General features: G+C 38.3%; 1 protein-coding gene across 1 annotated transcript in view; it reads left to right on the top strand.

The window, feature by feature from the left end:
* cog5 (component of oligomeric golgi complex 5) overlaps positions 1-27,359 on the top strand; it is a 77,892-nt gene that overhangs the window by 20,439 nt on the left and 30,094 nt on the right. Inside the window, exons 7-10 of the mRNA XM_077235134.1 lie at positions 7,188-7,318; positions 20,601-20,760; positions 20,857-20,969; positions 22,372-22,449. Coding sequence (XP_077091249.1) covers positions 7,188-7,318; positions 20,601-20,760; positions 20,857-20,969; positions 22,372-22,449 — 482 coding nt within the window. The remainder of the gene's footprint in view (positions 1-7,187; positions 7,319-20,600; positions 20,761-20,856; positions 20,970-22,371; positions 22,450-27,359) is intronic.

The raw sequence follows: 27,359 nt of genomic DNA, 5'->3' as shown, positions 1-27,359 counted from the left end.
AAAATACTTTGGTGGACACACGGCCTAACTGTTTTTGTCCATACTGTGAATGTCGGGTTTGGAACAGCATCAATGTGAGTAATTTTTTTTTTTTTTTGGGTGAACTATCCATTAATTAAAGAATTTGATGAGTGGACTCAAGTATGACAGTTTTTTGACAACAGCTTTGATTGTAGGCCATCCAATCAGATTCTAGAGCCATCTTGATGTGTCAGATCAGTGTGAGCTGTGAGTCGTACCTCTTTTTCTGGCTCAGTTTTAAACCCTATCCCTCTCTATCCTCTCTGGCACTGTTACATCTCATCCAGAGCCATGTGTCAGGTAGGACAGGTTGGAAAACTTCATCTGAATGTGGTTTGTGATCCCTAGGCAGTTCTCCAGTATCTGTTATTACATTTAAGATATGGTGTTCCTTTTTTATTGGTACATGTTGTTAACTTTAACAAATACATTTCCCTTAAGCTTCTGGAGCTTAAAGAAAACAGCCACCTAAAACCGAAGCCAAACAGGAAATTCTGGTTGGCCTGTAGTGTTATATTTTGTTGGCTCAATACTCCTCTGAGACTCAGGAGCTGTTCTTGGTCACATTCCCAGTGTCTCCAAGGGCTCTTTTGCATGTGGACTTGAGACAGACCAAATGCAGATGACAGACCCAGTGGTCAAAGTCGCCTCTGGCAGTCCACAGTCCCCAAAGACCTACAGCTGTTCCGTCATGGCCGGGCGTGATAAATGCACATCTGTTGAGCTGGGTCTAAGTGGAACTAAACAAGTTTACTACTGCACTTCAGCGAGATGAATTTTGGGCACATGACTGAACTGATTTTGGAGCATTCAAAGGCCTAGAATATGAATACAAGCAAATGCAAGGAAATTTTAGATGCTTTTACGGCATATATATTTTGTATAACCATCTGTATCAATAGAGCGGTTGTAGATCGGTTTAATCAACTCTTACAACCAATGGTATTGATACAGATGGTTAAACAAAATATAGTGCAATCTGCAATCTCAGAGGTGTTAGGTTGTGTTTTTCAGTGCTCATTATCAGAACAATTATAAACGATACTACTGGTGCCTAGATAATTTTTTTTATAGACCACTTCAAATGCAGTGGAAGAGACTGTGGGAAATGAGATTGTGTTGTATTTAGCAGATTTCAGAGGCTTTAGTTGTATAAACAGTGTCAAGTCCCTTCAGCCTCAGTGGGGCAAACACGTCATCATGTGACGCAAGGTTACAGTTTTAATGTGAGTTTGGATCCCCCACATCGTGTTTTCATGGCAGCAGATTAGCAGGGACACCCTGACTGTGAACTTCTGTTTACTGCGTATGTTGGTTCAGCTTTGCTTAGCCATCCCGTAGGGATTCTGTCCAATCCCAACAAAGCATTCCGAGTTCATTCACTTCCTTCCACAGTCCATAGGGCTGTGTTGTTACGTGTTTTGTTGGCCCGGGGGAGGGGAGGCATGGGAAAACACCATCCCTTATGCACAGGGTGACCTTCAAAAAGCTCTATCACCTCCCTTATAATCTGATCTGATTCAATGACAGAATCACTTTAATTTGTTATTATGTAACATGCTAATGAAACAAATGTTTACTGATTTTTAGTTATTGGTTAATGCTGAAATGGAAGGTATTTGACATATGTAGGACAGGTTTTTTTCTCTTTTTTTTTTTTTTTTTTTTTTTTTTTTTTTTTTTACTATAAGCACTACACATAGAGACACAGGCAACATTGAAACTAAAAATAAATTGCACACTTCTTACTGAAAGCATGTTTCTTAATACTTTTTTCTGCAATCTTAGGATCTTTCCCCAAGTGCTTCTTCTGTAAGAAGCTCATTTTTAACCTTGCCTGGGTTAAATCTTCAGTCAACACCACACAAAATGTACAAAAGTAAAAAATAGATATTCTCTATGCTGTCGCATTTATATTTTACTTTTGTAATAAATATGATATTGTGGTGGGAAATATTGATGGTATGGGAATACCAGTAGGCCTATACCATAAAATAAAAATGAAAAGTTTAACAATATGTAGTTAAATAAAGCATTAAGTATAGCATTAAGTCTTTCTTCTCCATTTTTCTTTTCTAGGTCCAAACCACATTGACATTCGTGTTAGTGGCACTATGAAAGGTAGCAGCAGTGGTTTGCTCTGTAGTTAGTTAACTTGAAGTATATAATGTGTTATTGAAGTATAGAAGGGTATCTTGAACGCCTGTCTGAAAGAGCCCAGCTTATTTTTCCAGTTGGTCGGATTGATGCGCGAGGACAATGCCTGAACTTTGGATGTGACTTCAGTGTGTAACTAGTGATTCTATCAAGAAGCTGCTGGAGCGATTTATTCACTGTCTTGTCACTTCTGACCAACTGAATTGTTTGTGTTTCCCTCACCCGTCAAGTATCACAGCAATGAAGTGTCCAGGTGAAATGAGACATAGGATCAGGTGGGAGAATAATAAGTCATTTGACAGAGAAATGATTCAAGCTTGCTTTCAGGCTAAGTAACGTGATATGGTGCTCTCCCGTCCCCTGACACATGATTTTAGCATGATTCCAGAAATCGCTGTTGGCTGTTCTTATGACCATTGTTTGTCATGCGCCACTGTGCAGGTCGTAGAGTATCGGCCATTTGATCAAAGTCTGTTTTGAAAATGGTTTCCTCCACTGCTGTCGGAGTGTGATACATGATGTCGTCTTAAAATGCGATAATTTTCTTTCATTAGTCAACGTTTTTATTTTATTTTTAATTTTTTTATTTACACGGAAAACAAAGCACAGTTTGATTTGTTTTGAGCGTGTCTTTTGGTGATGAGTTTTTGAATTCAAGTGATTTTGAACCTAGTATTGCGTTTTCGTTTGACATTTTCATGCTCTTTCTTGGAATTTCAGAGATGACTCAATCTACACTAACAGCAATTACTTTTTTTCACTTTTGTTTTAATCTCAAACAAATTGAGTGCCCCGCTTTGCAGGAATCACCTCCTCAGTCGGACCCAATATTGAATTTCCACTAATGTTCCTTATTTTTCTCTTCTTTTTTTCCGCTGTAATAGGGAAAAAATTACGTTTCCAAGGTCACAGTTAGAATCGCTTTACACTTTATTGCATGCTACACCTTCTCTCTGTGGAGTGGCTGTTGTGCTTCATTCCAGATAAATGCAGGTAATAACTGTGATTGATGCTGAACCAATGGATCTCTAGTGCTTTTACAAAAAAGAAAGACCTGCGAAGGGCCAACACAGTGTCACACTAGCGTCTTTTTCTTTTCCGAAACTACAAGAACTGTCAAGGGTCAAGATCTGTGATTAAACAAGCATCTATGCCCCTCCCCCTGACCTGCCCTCTGACCTTCATGACCCCAGCATGATTTGATTTTGGGAGACGGGAGTGTTGTCTCTGCTCAAAATGTAATACTAATGTATTCCTACTGCACAGTGCACCATATGTACTGTATTCCTTGCGTGTTTAAAGGGATACTCCACCCCCTAAAAACCTCTCATTTCCTCTCATTTAATCTCTAATTTTTTTTACTGACCATCATGCCATCTCATATGACATCCTTTCTTCAGATTAACACAAACAACGATGGGTGTGGGTGAGAAAAAAATACTGAAGCTTCTTAAGCGAGAAGTGAAGCGAAAAAACACCGGACCGGCACATCTTGCGCAAGCTTAACAACACATTTACATCACACTTCACATCACAACATGCAGACGTAGTGCAACGCTCTCATGAACTTGTGTATGAAAGTTGGCCGGAAATTATTGTTTCTATTTAAAGTTTCAAATATTAGTATTTTTCTTACACACACCTATCGTTTCACTTCAGAAGAAATTGATTGGGGTCATATGGATTACAGTTGTGTTCACTTTGTGTGGTTTTTGAAGTGTCAAATTTTGGGGTCTAATACCACTTGCATTATATAGTCTCACAGAAATGATAAATCTTTGTGTTCATCTGAAGAAATTAATTCTAATACATCCTGGATGGTAAATGATGGGAGCAAGTGATGTTACGGTTATCTCAGAAATAAATATTCGGTTATTTTGCACCCATTATTGTGTAAAAACAACATACACATGTAAAGGCCGGGACACACCTAGATGACGGTCGGCCGTCGGGCAATGTCAGGCCATTTCTGAGCATCGGTCAGCTTGGTTTTTCCGGTGTGTTGTTGGACGCGGTCAGGTTTTTCTGGACCGATTCAGCATTTTGAATCTTCATCGGTGAGAGAGATCTCTGATTGGCTGTTCAGTTTAGTGAACAAATTAGTGCACGAGAATCAAAGCAAAAGTGATGAAAGCAATCAAAGAAGTCAAGACGGTACAGACAGAAGGCTGTTAAAATTTTACGTCATAATATTACCTGTTCAAATATTGAAATATTGTATTACCGACTGTAATAAATAAAGTGATCAGCATTATAGATATTCAAAATCGTAAGCAAGTACTGTTTACGGTTTGTATATCTGCAGTGCTAGTTTTGGTTTTCTCTTTTTAAATAGACTCTTATTGATACCTGGTAATATAGACAGATGCTAGTTGACCCACATGCTAGTTGTCAATCGCCTGTAGTAGTTTTGGTGTGTTCAAGTGCAGCTTTTTGGGCGAGACAGTCAACAAGAGGCTAAAATACAGTCAGCTTTCGTCGCCACTAGTTCTTTGACATCGTCTTGTTGTGTCCCAGGCTTAAGTATGAGTAGAAGATTACAGAGTAGAGTGATGTCTTTATTTGAAGAATGCAGCGTGTGCATGCTATAATTAATTAAATCTCAGCCTGTTGCTGCTTAATAACCACAAAAGGCCCCATTGCATTTTTAATTAATTTAATTGTGCAGTCCTAGTAGCATGGCATTCCGAACATAGCCTGAGTTACAGGATCGTCATGTTAAAGCCCTGCATCCATTTGTCCTTTTAGAACCAGCATGCAACAGTTTCAGCAATAGTTATCAAAGTGCAATTATAAAATGCTAATTGAGAGTCCCTCTACAGTATTGTGGTTTTCTTCTTGGACAATGTAATGATTGACTACGTTTACATGCAGCCAATTTTCGGGTTATGGTCGGGTTAAGGTCACTATTCGGGTTTCTGAAACATTAGGAATAACCCGTTTACATGCGTGAGCAGAGAGAGTTACTCCTGTATATATGGAATTGCAATATCCCGATGTAAACGGCGACGCACGGTTAGCGTCTGGACGTACGGACAACCTTAAGATAGTGATCGCCTTTGTTTGCACTTTGGTGCTGGTACTGACCTCGCTCCAAACGTATGCTGTGCTGCGTCTCGCCATGTTTACTTCCGGTATACTGCACACGGGTTTTTGTGTGCGCAGAGAAGTTCCTTGACTCAAAAGACCAAGATTCCTTTTGAATAGAACATGCGCAGAACACAAATCATTATGGGGATATGCCGATACGCGTTTACATGACCAAAAATTCGGGTTAGAAAAGGGATACCCCTGGTATCATATCCTGTTTTTTTAAAATCCGGGATATGAGCATATTCGGGTTTTGCCGGTGTTTACATGGCCGTGCGTGACCGGGTTATTGCTATCCCGGTTTTGAACGGGTTATTGGCTGCATGTAAACGTAGTCAGTGTTGTGCTCTGGCAGAGTGAAGCAGGAGAGGGTGAAAATGAGGTGAAATGAAATTGCGCTGCGACACCAAGACTTCTGGCAGGGATCGTGGATTTTAGTCTGGCTTTGGGCCTACCTGCATGAACAGGAGCCAAAGACTCCCCCTGCTTTCCTGTGTAGAAGCCACCTGTTTCATACAGCTCTCCAGATTTTAAACCACAAACTCAAGGTCGCTTCAAAGCATCTGGGTGTTACAGTATGGAGTCATTTCCTCAGCAAGATATCTGACCTCTTCTAATGAGACAGCTCTGGGTTCTTTATGATATCTTTGTTAGCAGTCTGCAAATTGAGTCACAGAGTCATCAGATGGTGTGTGTGCCCTCAGAAGGCGCTAATGAGTGGATCTATGTAGTGACATTGTTCTGCTTGGTGCCACTGTATCCGTATCAGTCAGCATCTCTGACTCATGGGCTGTCTGTTCAAAGGCCTGTTCAGTATGGCACCCTGTGTTTAGAGATGCTGTTTCTTTCCCTTCTCATTTAGTTGCAAGAATCTTCTACTCTTTAAAGTTCGCAGTGTGGATGCTCTTGTGCATATGCTTCTTGCGTAAAACATTTGTGTATTTATTAGAGATGTGCACTACTACAATTTCAAAATGTACCTCTCTGAATGGTTAATTGACCTGTATGGATTTTTTTTTCTGTGCAGCACAACTGATGTTGTTTTGAAGTGTGTTTTTGTCCGTTCAATGGGGTTAAATGTTGATAGTGTACGACCCCTTTAAAGAAGCTCTATTATAAACTCTTAGAAGAAAAGGTTCTTTATAGAACCTTGAAGGGTTCCGTCAGGCGCTTCATATATAGAACATTTAGGGGTTCCAGTCATGGGATACTTTTATGGATTTAGATTTAATAGTTTTGTTTTAAGTTATTTTTAATTGGATTTTATGAATTAAACCTCGTAAACTTACTTTTCACTTGAACGGTTGTGAATAACAGCTGGTCTCCCGTGTGGAATATTTTTAGGTGTATCTGGGACATTAAGCCTCCTCCACCTGTATCCCACATTATCCTAGTTGCTAGCCCTAGTTGATGTATTCATTCCAGAGCATGCTGCCGTCTGAATAAATGCTTTGCTCTTTTCGATTAGTTTAATCAGCCCTAAGTAGGAAGTTGCCAACATTAGCGCAGTTGGAGTGCTTTCTGAAGCCTTTCTCATCTCTTCGAACAGTTTTGATTTATTTCACGCTAAAAAAACTAAATCAAGCATAATTTCCACAGCCTGCTGCGATGAGGGTTCGGGTAACTTCCAGACACCCTACTTAGTGTAGGCAATTGTGAATAAGACAGTTTGCATGCTAACGGGTTCCTAGGGGTGTGCAACCACATCCTCCATGTGACACGTTCCTGTTATCTATCACACAAACATATGGCTGTCCATGTTTATGAAAAAAAAAAGTCTTATAAAACGTTTGCCTGTAGAATAAAATGGAAATATTTTAGTTTTAGTTGATTCCCCTTATTTTAACAACTAAAAAATGCTTTGAAAAAAAATTAAAAACAAAAATAATAGTGAAAATATTTTTTCCCATTCCTTTCAGATTACCTGTCCCAAGGTGTTGATCTGTCAGGTATTGATGTCATAGAAAATGACCTGCTGTTCATCAGTCGAGCTCGTCTGGAGGTGGAGAACCAAGCCAAACGATTACTGGAACAGGGCATGGAAATTCAGGTAAAAATACCACAATGTCTTTGAGAAACAAAGTACAAAATGTGCCAACACTTAACTGGAGTTTTTTTCAAGACACTGAAAATGCAATGTAGTTTAAGGGAAAACTACTTTAATTTATGTGTAGTTTGTCACTTGGCAGGCAGCAATTTCAAACATTTCCAACACCAAAAACCTGCAAAAAGTACAAGCAATGCTGAAAATCCACTTGTGTTGTTTCATGAATTGTGGTCCAGCACATTTCAAATGCAATAATGAATGGAATTGAGTTTATGTGGAGTCTACATTTGCATTCATGTATTTGCACTTAAAATTGATGTGATGTCTAGCCTAACATTTCAACAGGATGAAACAAGTGCCAGTATTCTTTCTATCTCTCTATATCTCTCCTTCAGCATGTTTCTCTGTCACACACGATGTGCTCACACACAGCAGATGGGCCGCACTGGCCTTTTTTCCCCTGTCTACGGACACACAGCCATCAAACTAAACTGTCCACTCACATTTCAGAAATTCAGCTGTCACACGGAGCCATCTCAGGGGCTGAAAGATGCAGAATATGTCTGTTTTTCAATATATTGCCATTTTGAAATTGCCTCCACAAATAACCTACAGGATATGTTGCATATCATTATACAAACGCAGCTGTCAGAGTCCTTTGTTTTGCTGATTGCTTCTCTAAATTGTTCTTTCCTTTTGATTGACAGTTTAATTTTTCAGCATGCTTTTTGGAGCAAATCAATGCAAGGCTCTATTTGGAGATGACAGGACTGTCGAAATACAGACTACAAGGTCAATAATTTATTGCTTTATGCATCTCTCATGGGCAATCAGGTGTCTTTGAAAGCATGAGTTTTCAAGTTGTGGATATGAACAGCCCATTTCTGATGAGAGGTCCAGTCAGGAGAGTGTCATCTAGGCTCTGTTTGTTTCTGCATCTTTAATGGTTTCCATTGCCGGCCACTTGCTAAAATAAGCCTCACAATGCCTGCCTGTTGTATTTTTTTCTCTTTCTTATTTTTTAGCTCCAGGGGTTGACTGTGTGATGGTCAGTCAGCCCCATATATCTCAAGGTTATTGGCTGCAGACAACGTAATGGCATTGACCACTGCGTGATCTCTTTACATTTAGATATTGTGTAATGGTGTCTATCTTTCAAAACCTAGTGCACGGCCTCGCTTGCTAGACCCTTTTTGGGGACATCATAGATGCCAGTGATCCTGAAACATGCTGTTTAGGTATTTTTGAAACACATTCTCAGCATAATTATTTAATTTAATATCATGTTTTTTTTCCATTTAAACTTAGATTCAGCGCAAATGAGCTACATCAGAAGTCATCAGACAAGGTGGAAACAGATTTAGCTCTTGTTCACTTCAATTAAATGTGAATGGCTATTCCTATCACAGTTCTCAGTACAATGTGTCTCTAAGATAATTCTCTCTCTGTGGTCTCCCTACAACTTTTTTCGAATTCTTGGCCTATTAGCATCTCATTATAAAACCAGGCGATGCAAGAGCCCCCTGACCTCTGTTCATGTATTTGTTGTTCTGGATCTTATCATGTAGTTCACTGCACTCCTCCATGGCCAGTCCTGCATCAGTATATTTAGAATTGTGTGGGTTACATAAGCCGCTATTCCTGAGCTCATGTGGAGAGATGTCCTCTTCATTTCACTCTTTTCTTCTAAACAAAAAAGATTAACTTGGACCTTCTTATGTCTTTAAAGGAATTTTCTGGGTTTAATGCAAGTTAAGCATGCATCCATGCATCCATCCATCCATCCATCCATCCATCCATCCATCCATCCATCCATCCATCCATCTATCCATCTATCCATCTTCTTATCCCTCAGTTTGTAAGAACAATCATTTTTACAATAATGCACAATAAAGTGTACATTTATGGGGCAAGATAATTGTGCTGCACAAGTTAAATAAATAAAAATTTCTCCAAAGTATAAAGTTGACATTAGTTTAATGGTTAAATTGCATAACGATACTTTTGAAACGGTGCGCATTTTAACATTTACTTCCATACAATGTTAATAAAATAAACATCAACAATGAAATCAAAAATATTGACTTCCACGTATTTTTCAGATTAACTTGTATTGATCCTGGAAAATTCCTTTTAGCACACAAAACAATTTCATTAGCGTTGCAAGAAGTCCTGTGCTTAAAGACAACATGAAAAAATGCATTTAATTTATATAATATGACGTATTTCCAAGTGAAACAATATTAATTTGAGAAAAAAAAAAAATACTGCAAAGCTGGACATGATTTTGTCCTTTAGGATTTAATGGGATCGAGCCTGACATGATTTTTGGGATCAAGTTGGCAATGATGAGTAATATCGTTTTATATTTTTTAATCACAAGTTTCATGTCAAAACGATTTGATGAATAAAGGAAATAAGAAAACATAATCTGATTAAGTCTTAAAGCTACAGGAAATGTTCAAGATTTTCTTTCAAAAAGTATAGGATTGGAAGGATTCATCTGTTATTAACCATTGCTTTTTGGTGCATAGTGACATATTACACAGTGTATTTTTCTCCTCTAAATTCATTAAAATTGTACAGAAGACTGGCACTTTATATCAGTGCATTCCTGTTTTGAAAGCATCAGCTGTCTGATACGCTGCCATACTGTCAGAAGGGCACTTGAAAAGAGAGTGCATTTGAAGGTCAAAATTAGACATTGACACGCAGAGAGGCAGAACAAAAAGTGTAGCCTTTATCTGCACATTAATTTAGGATGGGATGAGAGAAGAGGAGGACTGTTAAATGTTTTATCCACCTTTTTATTCAAGTCTTTTTTTTTTTTCTCTGCTCATACATTTATATCAGCTGCTTAAGAGGGGTGTTTTCACACCGAAGGTCGCAAGAGGTCACATTCTCATGTTTTTCTTTCCTTTTCCTTTGTATTGTGTAGATGAGGGGATGAGGGTTTTGGAAGTGGATTCTGATTACCGCGGTGAAGGTCTTTACTTACTCGGTAAGGATTGCTTGGAGGTCATTGAGGTGTGTGTGTGTGTGGTCCTGACTGGAGATTCATACTAGGGTCTCAAAGGGCTCAATATTCACTGTGTGAAGTCGCACAAGTGTGTATACAGACACACATATGAAATTGACTACTCTCGCCTTGGCTCCTGTCTTCCTGACCCAGAAAAGCAGAGTACTCACGGGGCCAGTGTCCTGTTTCACCTGCTTGTAGGGGAATGGAAAGTAAGGCTGCCTTCTCGCTTGCAGAAGAGGAGAAATGACTATCTCTCCATCCACAATACAGTGACCCAAAAATGTGTTGGATTGCAAAAAATTAAGCCAATTGTCATTTATTTGAAAAAAAGAGAGCATAAACACACTTTGCAATCTGAACATTCCACAAAATATTTTACAATAAGTTCAATTTGTTAACATTTACTAATTATTTAAATCAAAAATTGTCTGTTGATTTTATTTAATGGACCTGAGCTAACATGAAATAACAATGAAAAATTGAATTTTTATTAAAAGGGTCCTTCGTTGCTGGCAAAATTGGCTTTAAAAAAATAACTTGTCTGCCTGTACAGTAGAAAGTTTTTTTTATCGGTGCTACCTGACCAGAGAAATCTTGTCTTCCCTTTTGCCAAATAGGTAGAATAACTTCAACACCCATAATGCACTGGGCATATTGCCATCCAAGGCAACTCCCACCAGTCTGCTATGGATACACTTATCAGAGTTAAATACCACCTTTCTTTAGTAGGAAATGCGCTATACAAAAAAATCGGATCTGAGCAATAAATCTGAATTTATTGACCAGCAAGTTCTTATGAAATCATGTGATCAGCTCCATGTATTACCAAAACAGAGTAATAAAACCTGGAAAAAACGGACCCACTGCAGACATAAATAGTGAAATCACAAGAGTGTGGCTCCTCCACATAATTAAGCACTGGATGTATTGGAAGGCTGTTGATGGTAGAATCAATGACAGTAGGGAACGAATGAGTCTAGGTTTTAACTGAGTCACCTCTGCTTTGACAGACAGATGTGCTTCTTACCCTATTGGGAGTAACTGTGCATTACATAAGCTGACCAGCAGAACATTGATCATGCACCCTTTAAACAATACGTCACCTTTGTCCATTTCAAGAGGTCACTTGGACAAGGAGTGCATGAGATTGTTGTCTCGCATAGAGAGCTGCGTTTTGTTCTGTTGATGTGTGGTGCAGATATACAGTCCACATTGCCACAATCAATTGGGTCATATTGTTTTTCAATAGTCATTTTACTAAACATTTAAATTAGTGCAGATATACTGTTGTTGTTTTTCCCCTTGAATGTTTGTCAGGAATGTTTGTTCATGTTCTCTGCTTTTGGTTTGTGGTTGTACTTTCTTAAAAATAATAGTCCTTTTTTGGCATCTATGGTTCCATGAAGAATCTTTAACATCAGTGGAACCTTTGCATAGCACAAAATGTTCTTTAAAGCGGAAAATGTTTTCTTAGATTATTCAAATGTTCTTTACACTTAGAAAGAGATGGGTTTTTTACAAACCTTTTACTGAAAATGTCTTGGTTCTTATATTGCATTGCTGTCAAAACCCCATTTTGGAACCTTTATTTTTAAGAGTGTATTGAAGATTGGCGTCATTTGGATTGAAATGACTTTCAGGTCTTTACATTAAGGTCTCATTTGTTTACAAAAAGGTCTCATTTGATTAGTTAATGCATTAACTAATAATAAGAAATACATATTTACAGTACATATTAACCTCTGTTGATGTTAGTTAGTAGTAAAATGTTTGTGATAGTTTACAGTGCATTAACAAATGTTAACAGATACAACTTTTGACTTTAAAATTGATTTAGAAAATGTTGAGATAAACATGAACTAAGAGTAAATGCTATAGAAGTATTATTAAATGTTAGTATTAACTAAATAATGTTAACAAATGAAACCTTATTGAAAAGTGTTAAAGATTTTCCTTTCTCTGCATCTGTCCATTTTGCCCATTCTCTTTAGTTTTGTCCAGTGTCATAGTGGGATGTGTTTTTTGTCATCCGCAGCCTAATAGACCCATGTACCTGCGGAATATAATAGAATTTTCTCTTGCTTGCTCCTGAAAAGACGAAACAAAAATATGTTATCCGCCTTGGGCCAAACAAATACTGACAAGAATGTTAACTGAAAACGTTTCAATGCTTCTTTTCTTTCTCTGCTATACCACATAATAACTTGAAAATTCAATAAATAAATGCCTTTCACTCATGCAAGAGTATTTATAGGCAATCTCCTGCAATTGCTAATGCCCAATCCCTGTTACTAATGATTTGATAACAGCATTTTTTTTTATTGTTTCTTTAGGGCTGAACTTGATGCATGACTCAAACTGTGCTCAAGAGGGTATTAATCATTTAGAAATGTTTTATTAGCACACGGCTTAGCTTGTCACTGCATTGTTACTGCGAATGGCAGGACTCAAAGTGCATTTGGTATTTGTAAGTGTCTTTGTGAAGATGTGTGGCTTCATTTGAGCTTTTTGACTACATTTTGCACACTGACATTCAAAACATGGTTCAAAGAGTGTGTGTGTGTTCACGTTCATTCTTGAATGGTCTGATCTGTCTAATATTGCAAGAAGCTTTGTATTGCGTGACAGGTGGGATTTTTTCAGTCTCTACAAGTTGCATGTGTGCGTGAATAAAATAAATGGGTTTTAATTTACTCAAATCATGAGTGCAAAAGAGTTCTGCAACAACCACTCACTCCCATTAATCATTGTGAATGATTCATTCTTAAAATAATTGTATAGCTAAATATTTAGCAATTATTAAAAAAAATTATTAAACTAATACTCAATAACTTTAACTAAATAGTTTAGATAGTACTATTATTTTTTTTATTTGATTTGTTATTTGCGGTGATTAATTGGATAGGTTGTTCAATCCTTCATGAAATAATTTACCCAAGAAGTAGAAAGTATCCAGTCTTGTACCATTTTTTAAATAGTTTATAGAGTTAGTTGATTTGGTTCATGGTGTTATGCTTCATGAATTTAATGCCTATGGAGAAAACGAATGGGGAAAATGCCAAGGTATCTAAAGAAAAAGTGGATGTCATTGTTGCACACTATTCAAATCTTTAATCGTTTCACTTGGTCCAATGGGCTCAATTGTGCTGGTCACTGAAAAGGTTATGCAGTCACTCTCCTGATATTCACGGTTCATCCATTTTTTGAGTCATGTGTTTGAGTAACCTTTACATCAAAAGCAATGTCTCTCGGGAGTTTAAACTGCTAAGGAGTGAAAACATTGCCTTTATGTGTCTTTTATTTGCCGCACTTTTTTTGTCTCCCTTTTCTTTTGCCTTCTCACTCACTTCAAACATTACATCTCTGTCACTATCTCACATTCTTTCTCTGTCTGCTCTCTAAAGACCATCTTGAAGATGTAAAATAGATATGCTGGATTGCTCAGATAGCTGACAAGCACTCAGCAGGTGTGGCCTGTTCTGCCAATATGGCTCCCTTTGTTCTGTCAGTGGAAAGAAAGCAAAAGGCTTGTTTAGAGTGATCATAAAATATTTACAGTATGTTTACCGTAAGTGATATACTGGACAAGACTTATGTGAGCTGAATCTCACTGCTAAATAAAAAAACCTCAAAGTCAGCATGGAATGAAAATTTAATATAAAATACAACAATTCATCCATGCATATGTTTTATTTTATTTTATAATTTGACCTAGTAATGTTTGATAAAAATGTCATAACTGGATCTTCTGGCGAAAACGACAGACTTCTCTCTTATGTCTATGCTGTACTACTTTTGTGTGCTTAAACTCTGCCCCTGCAAGCTCACATTCGATAGCCACGCCCACATCTCAACATCCAATCAACAACCGATGCATAGAACTAAGTCTCCGCCCTTCCATTTCATCGCAACTGATGCTTAGGAGACTGGAAGGCCAACTTGCTAAGCCAGCTAAGACCTAAGCTAAGAAAACACTTTCGACTGGATTAAGCTCTGTTTTTCAGCAAGGTTGTGCATTTTATTTTGAAAAGGCACTGGTACACTGTTACAGATCAGAGACCTGTTAGCGACTGGCTCCCATGTGTGCTGATTAGCACTCCTCGTTCTCGCACGTTGACTTCTCTCTCCCATTACCCATCAGGCACCCACCTGACAAATTACTGTTACCATGGAGACCATATGCACATGCTTTTTAACATCCCTTCTCTCTGATGTCCATTCTTCACAATTAAAAAGTCACACAAAGGTTAAAAGCGCAAAGATAAAGCAATTTATTTATAGTTGAGTGTCATTAAGAAAGGCTTTTGATTACTAGTACCAGCGATGCGCAGGCGATATAAAAAACAAAGGCAAGGATGCGAAAAAAGAGCAGAATTTTTAAACCTTTATGGTACGAGCCCACATGTTTTGCTTGTGTGTTTGTCACTGTAATAGTTCAAGCACATCACTGTCTTTCCACTGACACCTTTCACAGAATCGTGATGAATGGTGCTCTGGAGTGACTTTAAAGTCACATGAATTTATGTGCATTTGACTGTTGCATTGCAAAACATCTGACCTGTATCAGATTTAGGACCACATATGGAAGTGGCCTGAATCGAAATTGAAAAGATCAGATTCCATGTGGTTTGTGCCGTTCACACGGTCATGGCAAAAACAGTCACATATGAGCAAAAAAAATGTATTTGGGCCAAATTATATATTAGTTGATTTAACCACGATATAACATGCATCTTAAGTTTATGGTTAGTTAATTTCCTTTTAATGTCAATCCAAATCAAAGTTTCTTTATCGCTGAAAATCTTCTCTCTCATTAGCAATGCTGAGCACACCTTGTCTTTCACCTTTCTCCTTTCCATAATCATCAGTTTTCTCCCAAATTGAGTTCATCTCTTCCTTGCCTGGTGTTGCGCTGACATTTGCCAAGTGCGTCTTAAAAGGCTTTAATCGGTCTTTGCCGTGTTTGTTTTTGGGTTGCCGTGGAAACACGGCACATTAAATGTCTAAGTGATCCATCATCTTTTCACTTTTTCCTCACACTTAAAATCTCACTTTCGCCCTCTCTCTGTTCTTCACCAGTGCTCTTGCATGGCCATGGCACTTCACGAAGTGTGAGCAAATGAACTCCGCATGTTCCAATGACGCTAACGTCGGCCATGTTTGCTGTTCATTCTGGAGTGGGAATGACTAGGCCAAAAGGAAAATAAATTGTCTCTCTATTATCCATATAATGCATGCAATTCTCATATGTGCTGGGTAATTTTTTTGCTACAGAGCACAGCTTTTAAAAAAGCTTTTAGTGAAAACAACAGCACAAGCATCAGATAGTATTGGAAATTATTTGATGAAAAATTCTATAATATTTTGCACTGTTGTTTCACTCTAAAACATTGTATCTTGCTTGATAAAAGTGCTTGGTGTTCACACTTGTAGTTGGGTTCGTTTGGTCCGGCCCAAAAATAAACATTTAGCCCTGGTCCTCTGCGTCCACATTAGCATTTTAACACCGAACCTAAAGGCATAGGGATATGTTCACAACCTGATTGGTCAGCTTTTATTACGTATATTTCATAATGGAACTTTGGAACCAAAACAATGCTGTGTTCTGGGCTAAATGCGCTCGTTGTATGTGCGTAGCCTACATATGATGGTATATGATGGAGCTGACAACTAGTGAAGAGCTTATTAAATGTGTAAAGGAGGCAAAACAGTGGCAGGAATCCTTTCGTCACACACAAAAAAAGATCTGCTGCGAGGAGATGCGGTTCTAATTGCCTGTACCGAACTGTGATGGGTAACATCGCAACTATGACGAGTAAAAAAAACAGGTTTGCTTGAGCATTCGGTCAGATTTAGGGTCACATCTAGTGACATCATGTCCCGTTTTTGGTTCGTTTTTCAGCGTTCTTGGTCCGCTTGTTTGGTGCACACCAGGGTTCGGATGGCAGCGTTCACATTTATTCAAATGAATTGCACTAACGGAGCAATCGCACCAGGGTCTGTTTTAATCCAACCAAACCTGTCAAGTGTGAACAGCCTAAATCAGTTACACTTTAGCTTTATTATTTGATTAATCCCACTTGCCATTTCTTGCCATTTGTAAAAACAAATCTCTAATTGACAGTCAACTTGATTTAAGTTTTTGTTTACATCTTGTTATAATACTCACTTCCTTTAAAATTGCCACATTTTCATCTAATATGATTTTTGTTTTTATGTGTGTATATATAACATTTAATCCAATATTAAAATGCAAATGAATCATCCAGCATAGTAGAAATGACCTGGGCACTGTATGTGCTCAAAGATGGCATCTACTTATCAGCTATTGGTTCCTTTGACAAATATCTGGATTGAGTCTTCCATATGGTGACAAAACAAACACAGCCAGAAGCTAATGACCCTGATGTGGTGACCAGGTGTTTTTATGAAAGGAAGCAATTGGCTGGAAATTACAGTGTTGTTTTTTTCGTAAGGCGTTGCATCTCTACATGATGGCCAAACTCTCACTGTGTTCCTCTTGAGGTGACATACTTGATATAGTTGCCAGTTCCCTCTTTGGGCTGTGTATTATTATTTTTTCTTTGTGGTTTCTCTAGAAAAGGACATCTACCTGAAGTACATACATGACAATTCAATCAAACCCCCACACAGCGTGTGTAATCAAGGTGATACCATCAGAATGGCATAGTTATTGCAGGCCCAGGTAGGAAACATGTTGGAGGCGGGTATAACTGTGATAGTGGCCCAAAGATGATCGACCATATCCACTCCTTAAGGCCATTGCACACTGAGTCCGAAATTTTCGTATGCGTTTTTCCGTATTCGTGATTCGGTGGCTCTGAATTGTTAAAACACCATTCAAACTGCTTGCTACGGATGCGAAAAACGCAGAGAATCGAACCCGATCCGATTTTTTTTATGACGGACGAAAGTTTCGTAGACCGTGAGCAAGCGTGATTGACATAACTTGAGGTCGATTTTTTTTTTTTTTTAACGTGCGAAAATTTCGGATGCGAATTTCGGACTTAGTGCGCAATGGCCTTTAGCATCCCACCCAATCTTGTTTAACTTGCTCAAACCATTTTCTTCCACTTGGTTAAACACTGATACATCAGCTAGTCTTTACTCCTATTACCACTGCCATCAAAAAGAAAATACAGCAAGCACTAAGATGTTTTCACATGCATTTTGTCTCCTACGTTTCCCTGGAGAAACACGCCTGAATCTCAAGATGGCAGAAATAACATTGGCACATCTTAAACCTCCTTGTACATATGATCTGTAGGATTCAGATACAGTGATGTGTTCGCCAAGCATGCCACCTGTTTGTTTTTTTGCAATTATGTAAGAATCTCTTGAATCTGCAATGTTGTATATAGATGAGCATGCTACGCCTTGCTGTGAAGATGGCCAGACCTTTTCTGACCTTCAATATTTGTGAGGGGTTATCTGATATAAACATATTCATTCCATTGTGAAATGTAATTCTCCCTAGAAACAAATCAAAAAAGAGCGCTACACCCTACACACGTTCATGCGATCCCTTGGACAGAATAAATTTCACATCTGCTGAACAGGGGATGCAGTGAGACAGGGGACCAACTGAACATGCTGTAAACGGTTTCCCACACTTTGCAACAATAGCCTACAACATGCAAGCCAATCTAATCAACATAGAAGCGGGGTGTAAATTTAGTTACATTTCACTTTCCCATACATGTCTAGCTGTCTATTTGTCCACTCAAAAATTGGTCTCTTCAAGAGTTTAAGATTAAAAGCATCAGACCAAATATGTTTTTCTCCAACTTACTGGTTAAGAAGCGATCGTTGGCCACCTGTTCCATCTAAGTGTTATTTCTGGGAACAAAAGCGTAGTGCTTGCCTGGATGTAAGTAATGTGAAAACACCTCATTCACGGCAGTTGGCAGCTAGCCATCGTGGGTCACCGGCTTGCACTGAGCTGATCAAATCCATCTCCACAGTGACTGTGCATGTCCCTGCTAAACCATTATCCTTCCGCAGTCCAGGGTAAATGAGGGCTAACGCATTACATGCTGTGAGTGAACCTGCCGCAAGCAATTAGGTCTCTCTCAATCCTCTGTTTTCCTTGGTCTGTGATTCACATCTGTTCCTTGACAACTACACTCAACTGTTGCATAAGTAACAACACATCATTTATGTTGCTGGACAACAGCCAGTTTTGGCTTGGTTTGTGAATGTTTCAACTGGCTGAGCAGTATAGATAAACAATTATACCTCTGTAGTTTTAGAAAATACAACAATAGATGTTAATAAATGTCTGTAATTACTGCATGTATTTTTACTAAACATTTTAATATACGAAAAATGACACAAATCGATTGCAGTTTAAGGGCCAAGTTTACTAAACAGGTAAATTAGCATGAGAGGGCAATTATAAAGCAATCTACTTATGCTTTTTTTTGCCAGTAAATGATGGAGCAAATACCACTAAATTGATGAGCGCAAACCCCGCATGATTCATTTAAATACTCTCCTCCCATCAATTTTGCATCTGAAAGGGGAAATCCTACATATGCAATAAGGCCAGCCACAAAAATAACCCTGTTCATGCCTTTTCAGCACTAATTTTACACTGCGTGTCTTTAGTGAATCCTGACAGTAATTTTTTTTTGTGCTGGAGCAAGCTGTTAATAAATCTTGCCCTAAATCAGATTGTATTAAAACATGTTTTTCTTAACGCTCTTATACTCACACAAGCTATCGTCATGTGAAGTGTCTTAAAATGTGCTTTGTGACCCTGTAGCAATAAAACTGAAATAAGCAATAATGCATTGCAAATGTTTCTGAGGACAGTTTTTTTTTCCTTCAGTCTTACTTCCTAAGATCTTAAGTAGCTACAAAAACAATGCAGCCACCAGTGTATCAGAAATCGAAACGGCCCCTCACTGACACCTGTAATGAGGTCACAAGGGATTGCGCTTTCTTCTTATACTAAAGGATATTCAGAGACTCGCTTGGGTTTTCAATGTTGCAGTGCGTAAGTGTGCAATCTAATTAGCTCTTTAAAAAACTGTTTTGTCTTTAAACATACATTTTGTTCTTCATCCCAATCTTTTTGCATCTTTTTAGAGTATTAGAGTCAAGCCTGTTAAAGATTTCAAGCACAATGCTGGAAGGGGAGGAAACTCAGAGCAGGAAACTTGAAGGCCTCAGTTTTAGCCTTCAAGTGGGTTTGAAGAGAGAGTGAAGGAAGAAATGTGAATCATTTGTCTGATTAGAGCTTGAAACCACTGATTGCCGCCAAGTACTTAGCCACCACTGATGGCTATATCCCACCACTCTGGCCTATTACTCTCAATCTGTGCACCACTAGTCAAGCACATAGAGAAAAAAGGGTAGATTTACTGGATTACCACTTCCTCTTGTCTGCCTTTTGTATTTTGTTTTGTGTTAAGCACATCAGTTGAATTTATATCCATTCACCTGCGGTTTCTCGTGTACCGTTTGGGTAGGCGACTGGGCCTGATCATCTTTGATCCACTGGGATTAGATTGAAGTTGGACGGGGTCTTGACTTGGTTGTAATGCTTGGCGCTTTTATCCTGGGAGATTAAATTAAAGGCAGGATCAGAGATCGGGACTGTCTACTGGAAGCTGCTTTGAAAGCAGCATTGGAGAGCTTTCTGTTTTGTACTTTAAACGTTAATGTCCTGTAGTCACAGCTTAGCTGACACAGTTGAGTTTAAAGAATTTGAATTTGACCTACTTTTCCTACATGTGCTCTGGTGTTGAGCGTAATGACGTCAATCGGTTGCTCTCGCGGCAAGTGATGCACACAGTCTATGATCCTCTCATGTGGAGACAACTAGTCTCAGGTGTAAATTTGACTTGGACCTGGAGATGTGAATGTAAAGATTTTAGGAGGTCAGACATATTTTAAAGCATTTTGATTTATTTGTGCCAGTGACCCACTTCCCACATCAACCTAAGACACCTTGTTCAAAACCACTGAACACATAAACCAAAAAAACATATATGTTCAGGTAAAACAAAATATTCCCTTAGTCATGTGAAATGGCATTTTATCATGTAAACTGGTATAGGAAAATGTTATTATGCTTCGAAAGATTATGAAAAAAAATTCTTCAGAATAATGATATTGAAAACAGATTAAACCTTTTATGTAAAACTCATATTGCATATTGTAGCTTTGTACATTTTCTTCTTTGTTAGGGCAACCTTTGATGTTGATGTTTTTTTATTATTGTTTATCTCACAGAATCCATCACAGGTGGGGACGGCCCTACAAGTGTTTTATAACCTTGGCAATCTGAGAGAGACCATAAGAAGTGTGGTGGATGGATACAGGACATCTGTGCAGGAGAACGTTGTTAATGCGCTGGACATTAAAGTCCTCACTCAACCTGCCAACACCAGAGGTTTGTTTGTTTAGTGCATTTGTTGCATCTGTGTTTCAGAGTGCTTGATGATTTTGCATTGTTTTAGTGTGTGCATTTTGTGTCTGCTATATTTAGGAGCCCCTGGCAGAGCCGTCATGCCCACTCCAGGGAATACGGCTGCGTTTCGAGCTGCTCTGTGGACGAATTTAGAGAAACTAATGGACCAGATTTGTGCCGCGTGTGGTCAGGTATCGAACTTACAAAGATATTACTATTATGAAACACTGTTATTGTCATTAGGCAAAACACCAGTAGTTCACATATGTCCCTATCCATTTTGTTTGGTGTTCACTTGTAAAGGCATTAAATATTTAGCTCTGAAATCAACTTTTGGGAAAAAATATGCAAATTAACTTAAAACTTTGTATTAAATACAAAATGCATGATATTAAAATCTTGTTTATAGAAATTCTGAAGGCATATCACACTGTGCTTATTTTTGTTTTGTTCCCCATTATATATATTTAAAGCTGTAAGACTGTAAGAACTGGAAGATGGCGCAACTCTCTGAGGGAACAAAGCAAATTAACATTTGAATTTCTCTCTTGTGCACCATTCGAGACGCAAGTCTCACCTAAGCAATCCTAATCTACATTTTTTACCCTTGACCCCCCATTCTCCCCCCACTCCTTCTCCCTCATGCTGAGATCACCTGAAATTCACCGAAAAATCTACATAGTTTAATGTGAATAATTATCATACAGTATCACACATGTTTGATATCATTTGAAATGTCTGAATGTCATTTGAAATGATACAAAGGTCTCATTCTCAAAGTAGTAAACCAAAAGGTAATTAGGCATTTAAGAGTTTAGAAATAATTCACATACAGTACATGGAAGGGTGTGTCTTCCAGGCAAATGGCCTCATGTTCTCAGAAGGTGTAAACTCAAAACAAATTCCCATTATTAGCAAATGGTTCCATGTAAATCAACTTCTGCCCCCAGTAAGTCTGGTATGGTGATTAATGTGAATTCCCACTGTGAACTCATGTTTACATATGAAATTAGGTCTGTCTATCTATATAATGAAATTCAACTAGAGCTCAGTGCACTTTCTGTTACCAGATTAGCCCGTGATGCGAAGTGCACCAAAACACTTTGCATTGTGTATCTTATAATTATAATGTCAAGGTATTGCATCTTATCTCTTTATTTCAGAGCATTTGGTGTTCGTATCTATTATCCTTGAACTGATTATGCAATTGGCGTGATACATTTACTTGACCTAATAAATTGTAAACATTTGAATTTATTCTAATCGACTCGGATATTATTTTCAGTAAAGAGTTAAAAAAGAATAATCAAATATTCGTTCACTTTTAATGATGCCCAGATATCATTTAAACCTTTTTCATTTATGGAGTCAGAAGAAATAACGAGTTGATACGTGAGAAAATATATTTCATTTAATCAAATTACTTTGTCACACGGAAAGACAGTAATGCGCAGAGACCTTCACCCGCTGATCGGAAAACCTCCTTTGGGCCGATCCAGCCGGGCTTTACAGAGCTAGCGTTTCAAGATTAGGTGACGCTTGAAAGGGGTCATTTAATATATTGTCTAAATTTTCTACTATGTTCCTGAACAGGTGCAGCACCTGCAGAAGGTTCTAACCAAAAAGAGAGACCCAGTGACTCATGTGTGCTTTATTGATGAGATCATCAAGGTGAGACGGATGATATAATTTCATACCTACATTTTGCTTTATTTGTTTTTGCTGGAATAGGTGTGCAATTAAATTTCAGCAGTTTGTGGAGTTATATGTATTGATATTGTGTGTATCCCATATGTGAAGAGTTTGTCCTTGATATGTAGTGATTTATTACAAAGGATTTTTGTGTGTGTTGCCCTTGCCTGTGGCTGACCTGCCTTCATAGCCCCTGCTGGTTTACTTGCTGCTGGCACATTAGCAGTAAATGACATCCTAATTGGTGTCTGCAGGTGGCTGGCCCCTCTATGACAAGGTTATCTACCCCACACGCATACACACTCATGCACACACATATATCCACCACACATTTTCAGCCAGACAGTGATTGGACAATTTTTATCTACATTCTCCATTTGGTTCTGGGTGACTTTGTGAACTAGTGTGTGTTGGCACACGCTGAGTGACAAGAACAGTGTTTGCAAAGGCATATGCAATGCGTTTCCCCTTTGGTATCCCCGACATCCGTGGCTCTCCATTCCTTCAGTTGCGAATTTGGCTAATTACAGCCGGTAATTAAGGTGCTATTTTCCGCCAAATGAAGGGCTAAACTGTGAGATCAGAGCAGTTTAGGAAGGGGTGGTAAGATTTCACAGATGGATTTCAAAGAGAGCATATAATGCAGTGATTTAGAACTGGCCTCTAGCGATGCATTTCCTTAAATCATAACCAGCAAAGCATATATGCGTCCAAGACTTCAGAATATCTGATGCAGAATTGTTACATGGGCTGTATTTAGAACGGCACACTAGGGCTGTAGTACTCGAGTCCGGAATTTTTCTATGGTCTTGGACTTGTCTCGGTCTCGGCCACTGGTCTTGCCAAATATGTCTTTTGGTCTCGACCGTGTCCAGGTGTCTTTATTATGTTCCCAGTAAGCACACATAAAAGCCATTTGTTTGCTCTGGTGTGAGCCGTGATTGCACCAGAACCAGCCAGTCGTCGAGATAATTCAGCACGCGCACTCCCCGGAATTTCAGGGGAAAAAGCGCCGCTTCCATGCACTTCGTAAATGTACGGGGTGTTAGGGACGCACCGAACGGCAGAACTGTGTATTGATAAACCTGCCCCTCGAAGGCGAATCTCAAGAATGGCCTGTGATGGAGGTCTATCTGGATGTGAAAGTATGCGTCTTTCAGATCCACAGTGAAACACTGCTATTATGAGGTATCACCATATGTCATCATTCTGTTTTCTTTAGATTAGAAGATTATATATTATATGATATCAAGGGGAATGTCTATACTTAAAAATCCTGGGTGTTGTGACACTGTTTTTGCTTTTAGATCAACAAATAATAACCCAAAATGATTGTCTTGATAATGTCATGCATAAGACTTTTTTTTCCTGTCCTGGACTCGGTCTTGACTCGGTCTCGAACCTTGTCTTGGACTCAAACCTCTTTGGACTAGGTCTTTACTAGTCCAGGAGCCAGTTGCATAAACCTCTAAGACTAGTCTTACAAGTTAGACATCAAATTTGTTTCTTTTAGACTGTTCATAGCTTTTTTTTTTTAAATCAGTTACATTAAAACGTAGATTGGCCTAATTTAATACCAAAAAGTAAGACTGACTGCCCCTGACTAACTGCTAGTGGGTCATACTAGAACTTAATACACTGTCTTAACGTAAAGGCTGTGTTTATGCAACCGGCCCCCTGGTCTTGGACTTGTCTTGGACTTGACAAAGGTGGTCTTGATTACAGCCCTACGGCACACTACTTGTATTATTATATGTTCTGTTTGCATATTGTCTGCAGTATGCAAATTTTACACATGCATTTTTATTTTTTAATGAAAATTTGTGTCCTTAATGATTTTATAATTTACGTAGAATTTTTATAGATTTATAAAAGCATTAATGCACTCAAGGGAGTGCTGTTTTGTTAATATGATCATGACTGAAGGGGTTTAGCTTTGATTATATAGCTGTGATTATTTTCACTATGTAAACAATACATGGAATACTGCACTGCTCAGCATGAAGCAAATCAACCATCATTTTAAACTTCTCTTTCTTTACGTAACATCTGGCTAAACTGACAAAGTCGGATTACAATAATACAATTTCATGATAACTGCACACCACTAGCTCATTTAAATAATTGTTTAGATCATGCGACGACAATATAGCATACAACTACATACTAATGCTTTCCATTGCATAAAGTATTTGCCAAAGAATACCAAATTCCATTTTAAACATAGCATTTCTTTGTGTGTGTGATTTTGAGAAAGAGAAAAGGTCTGTCTCCAATCATACAGTCGCTTTTGCTCTCTTACTCTGTTGGTATTCCTCCCGTTTTCACTCAGTAAACAGTTTCGGGGGAGATGAGTTGAGCGGCTTCTAATCACCTCTTGGAAATCGAGATATTCGGTCAGAAGATTGAGGTCTGCAGGAATGGGTGGGTGGGGGGGGGGGGCAGGTGGAGGTGTTTCCATGGCAACACCTTCTCCCGTTCTCCCATAGACCTCCCATTTTTCTTTCCTTATTGGAAAAAACAGAAAGAAAAGGGGGAAAAAAAGTTTGATTTCAGAGGGGTGGGTAGTTATGCCCAATTTGACCACCTCTCTCATATTAGTGTAAGAAAAAATTGTATCCGTCTTTCAAGGGTGATGAAGATAATAAAGGTAAAATAGTGCTACATCATATGTGTTGATTTAAAACGATGTAATATGTGTTGATATAAAAGTTCAATGACTCTTAGTAGAAAGGGACACCTTGAAATTCAGACCACCCAGAATGACTGACAGGGTGTCTTTGGGTGCTCAAAGAGCCATCAGCTGTAGATGAAAGAGACTCCCGGCATTTAAAAGGCCCCATGAAAGGTTTTGCAGGGCGGGCACTACTCTTGGAGCCTCACAAGGCTGTAAAAAGCCCTTCAGCACCTCTGAACCTTCAGTTTAACAGGGTGCATGCAAGAGATGAACTGCATATGAGGTTTAGGAAAACATACAGGAACTTTGTGCTCAATAAAGCTGCTGTCAGATTCCCTGGAGATTGGAAAAGGTGGGTGAATGCCATGTTTTTTTGTTTTCTTTCTCTGCCTCCACTTCAAAAAGCTGTTTTCAAACTCCCACAATCTCACACCTATATTTGTGGCTAAAACACCCCCCACACACACGCACCCATCGGAAAGCAAAACCTGCAAATCGCTACATTTAACAGTTACACAAGTAAGACAGACCTTCCCGTTGAATTCCCAGCTGCTTTTATGTAGCAAACAAGCCTTCTGGTTCCCTGGCATAAGTTAATCTCCACCGATGGCCCTCTTGTTCACTTCAGGTGTCATTAATGTGAAATACAACTCTACAACAGAAAAGAAAATTCACAATTGCCTGAAATAGTGGAGCGAATATGAAACTCGCTTATATTTTACTAGAGCAAAAAAGAAAGAAAAGCCAAGATTGGTAGTATTTTATTGATGATTGCACTGAAATCATGCCACTCTGTATGCCACAACCAATGGAAAATGTAATAATACATTTAGAATACATAATCTATAAAGAAATGTGTAAAGTTTATATTTATAGTCACATTTATGTAAGAATCTGAGTGTGTTATACTGTTATTTTATTTTAGCCTTATTTTTGATGATGCCACACTGTCATTACTAACATATTTGGCATGGACATTTTTGTGCAAAACCTGATGATTCATGATTTCATAATACAAGGACATCTTGTGAACTTTAGTGGACCTTTTGTACAATGTTCACATGCTCAGTGTCTACATTTCTTTTAAACTTTACATCAAACATTTTTAATATTCAATTTTTTTTTAACTTGCTGTTAATTCTAGATTTAAATTAAATCACAGATTGTCATTGTGAACCCACGGTATAATCCTTGATCTTTACCAACTTGGAAGTCTTATTCTTTGGAGAATTCTCAGATTTGTAGCTGCAGATATTGTGTGAATCATAAGACACAGAGTCATTTATATCACTGTAAAGTCAGTGCAAACCCCTTTAGGCTGATGTACAGTGAGTCAGCGCAGACATTCAGAGCATTTTGATACGCACAGGTGATACGCTCACCAGCCTCTCTATACACACACACATATATTGAGCAAGCGGGTAGATTAGCACATGCAGCACATGTCCATCAGCATTAGACTATATTTGTGTTGTCATGATTCCCAAATGATTATAGACTTCCCTATTTACACACAAATACACACATGGCTCAGACAGTCATTATTCTGTCAGTGATTTGCTAATGCCTGTGTTGTCTGAGTGATAGCATAGTCTAGGGTTCATATTCTACTCTTTGTGTATGTATATATATATATATATATATATATATATATATATATATATATATATATGTTTTTTTACCCTGTTCACTTGTTCAAATTTCTTACACCAAAATGATTATAATTTGGTTTCATGTGACAATTTTCCACCCTTTCTCCAAATACTACAACTTTTCTTGAGACTTTTGTATTGTATATAGACTGATGGATTTCTAGGCTGGTAACAATGCATTTTACAGACAAATTTTATCCATAGCAACTTGTAAGTTCATGCGTTCCCTTGGAATCAAACCAATGACCTTGTTTGATTTGCTGACCTGGCTGTTGTTAGTATCATGCTCTGGTAAGCAAAAGGTTATTGTTTCAAACCCCAGAAGGAACATTTCATGCGCTATAACCATTGCTCTCTTGATTTAGGCACTTAATTCTAGGTTTCTCCAGAGAAAATGTTTTCTGGATGAACGAGTCTGGCAAATGAATGGCAAATTTAAATTTCAGTACTAACTTCATTGATGACATCTACATTATTTTGGTGGCAGTATTACAACAGAAAACCATTCTTGATACCTCAGAATCGACTCATTAATCGAGCACATGGCTTATGATTGCAAC

This window comes from Siphateles boraxobius, unplaced genomic scaffold, assembly GCF_051911475.1.
Source record: "Siphateles boraxobius isolate OS27281-9 unplaced genomic scaffold, OSU_SipBor_1 19, whole genome shotgun sequence".
In the NCBI taxonomy this organism is placed as follows: domain Eukaryota; kingdom Metazoa; phylum Chordata; class Actinopteri; order Cypriniformes; family Leuciscidae; genus Siphateles; species Siphateles boraxobius.
Note: the sequence above shows the minus strand (reverse complement) of the source record. Positions and strands in the feature narration are given on the sequence as shown.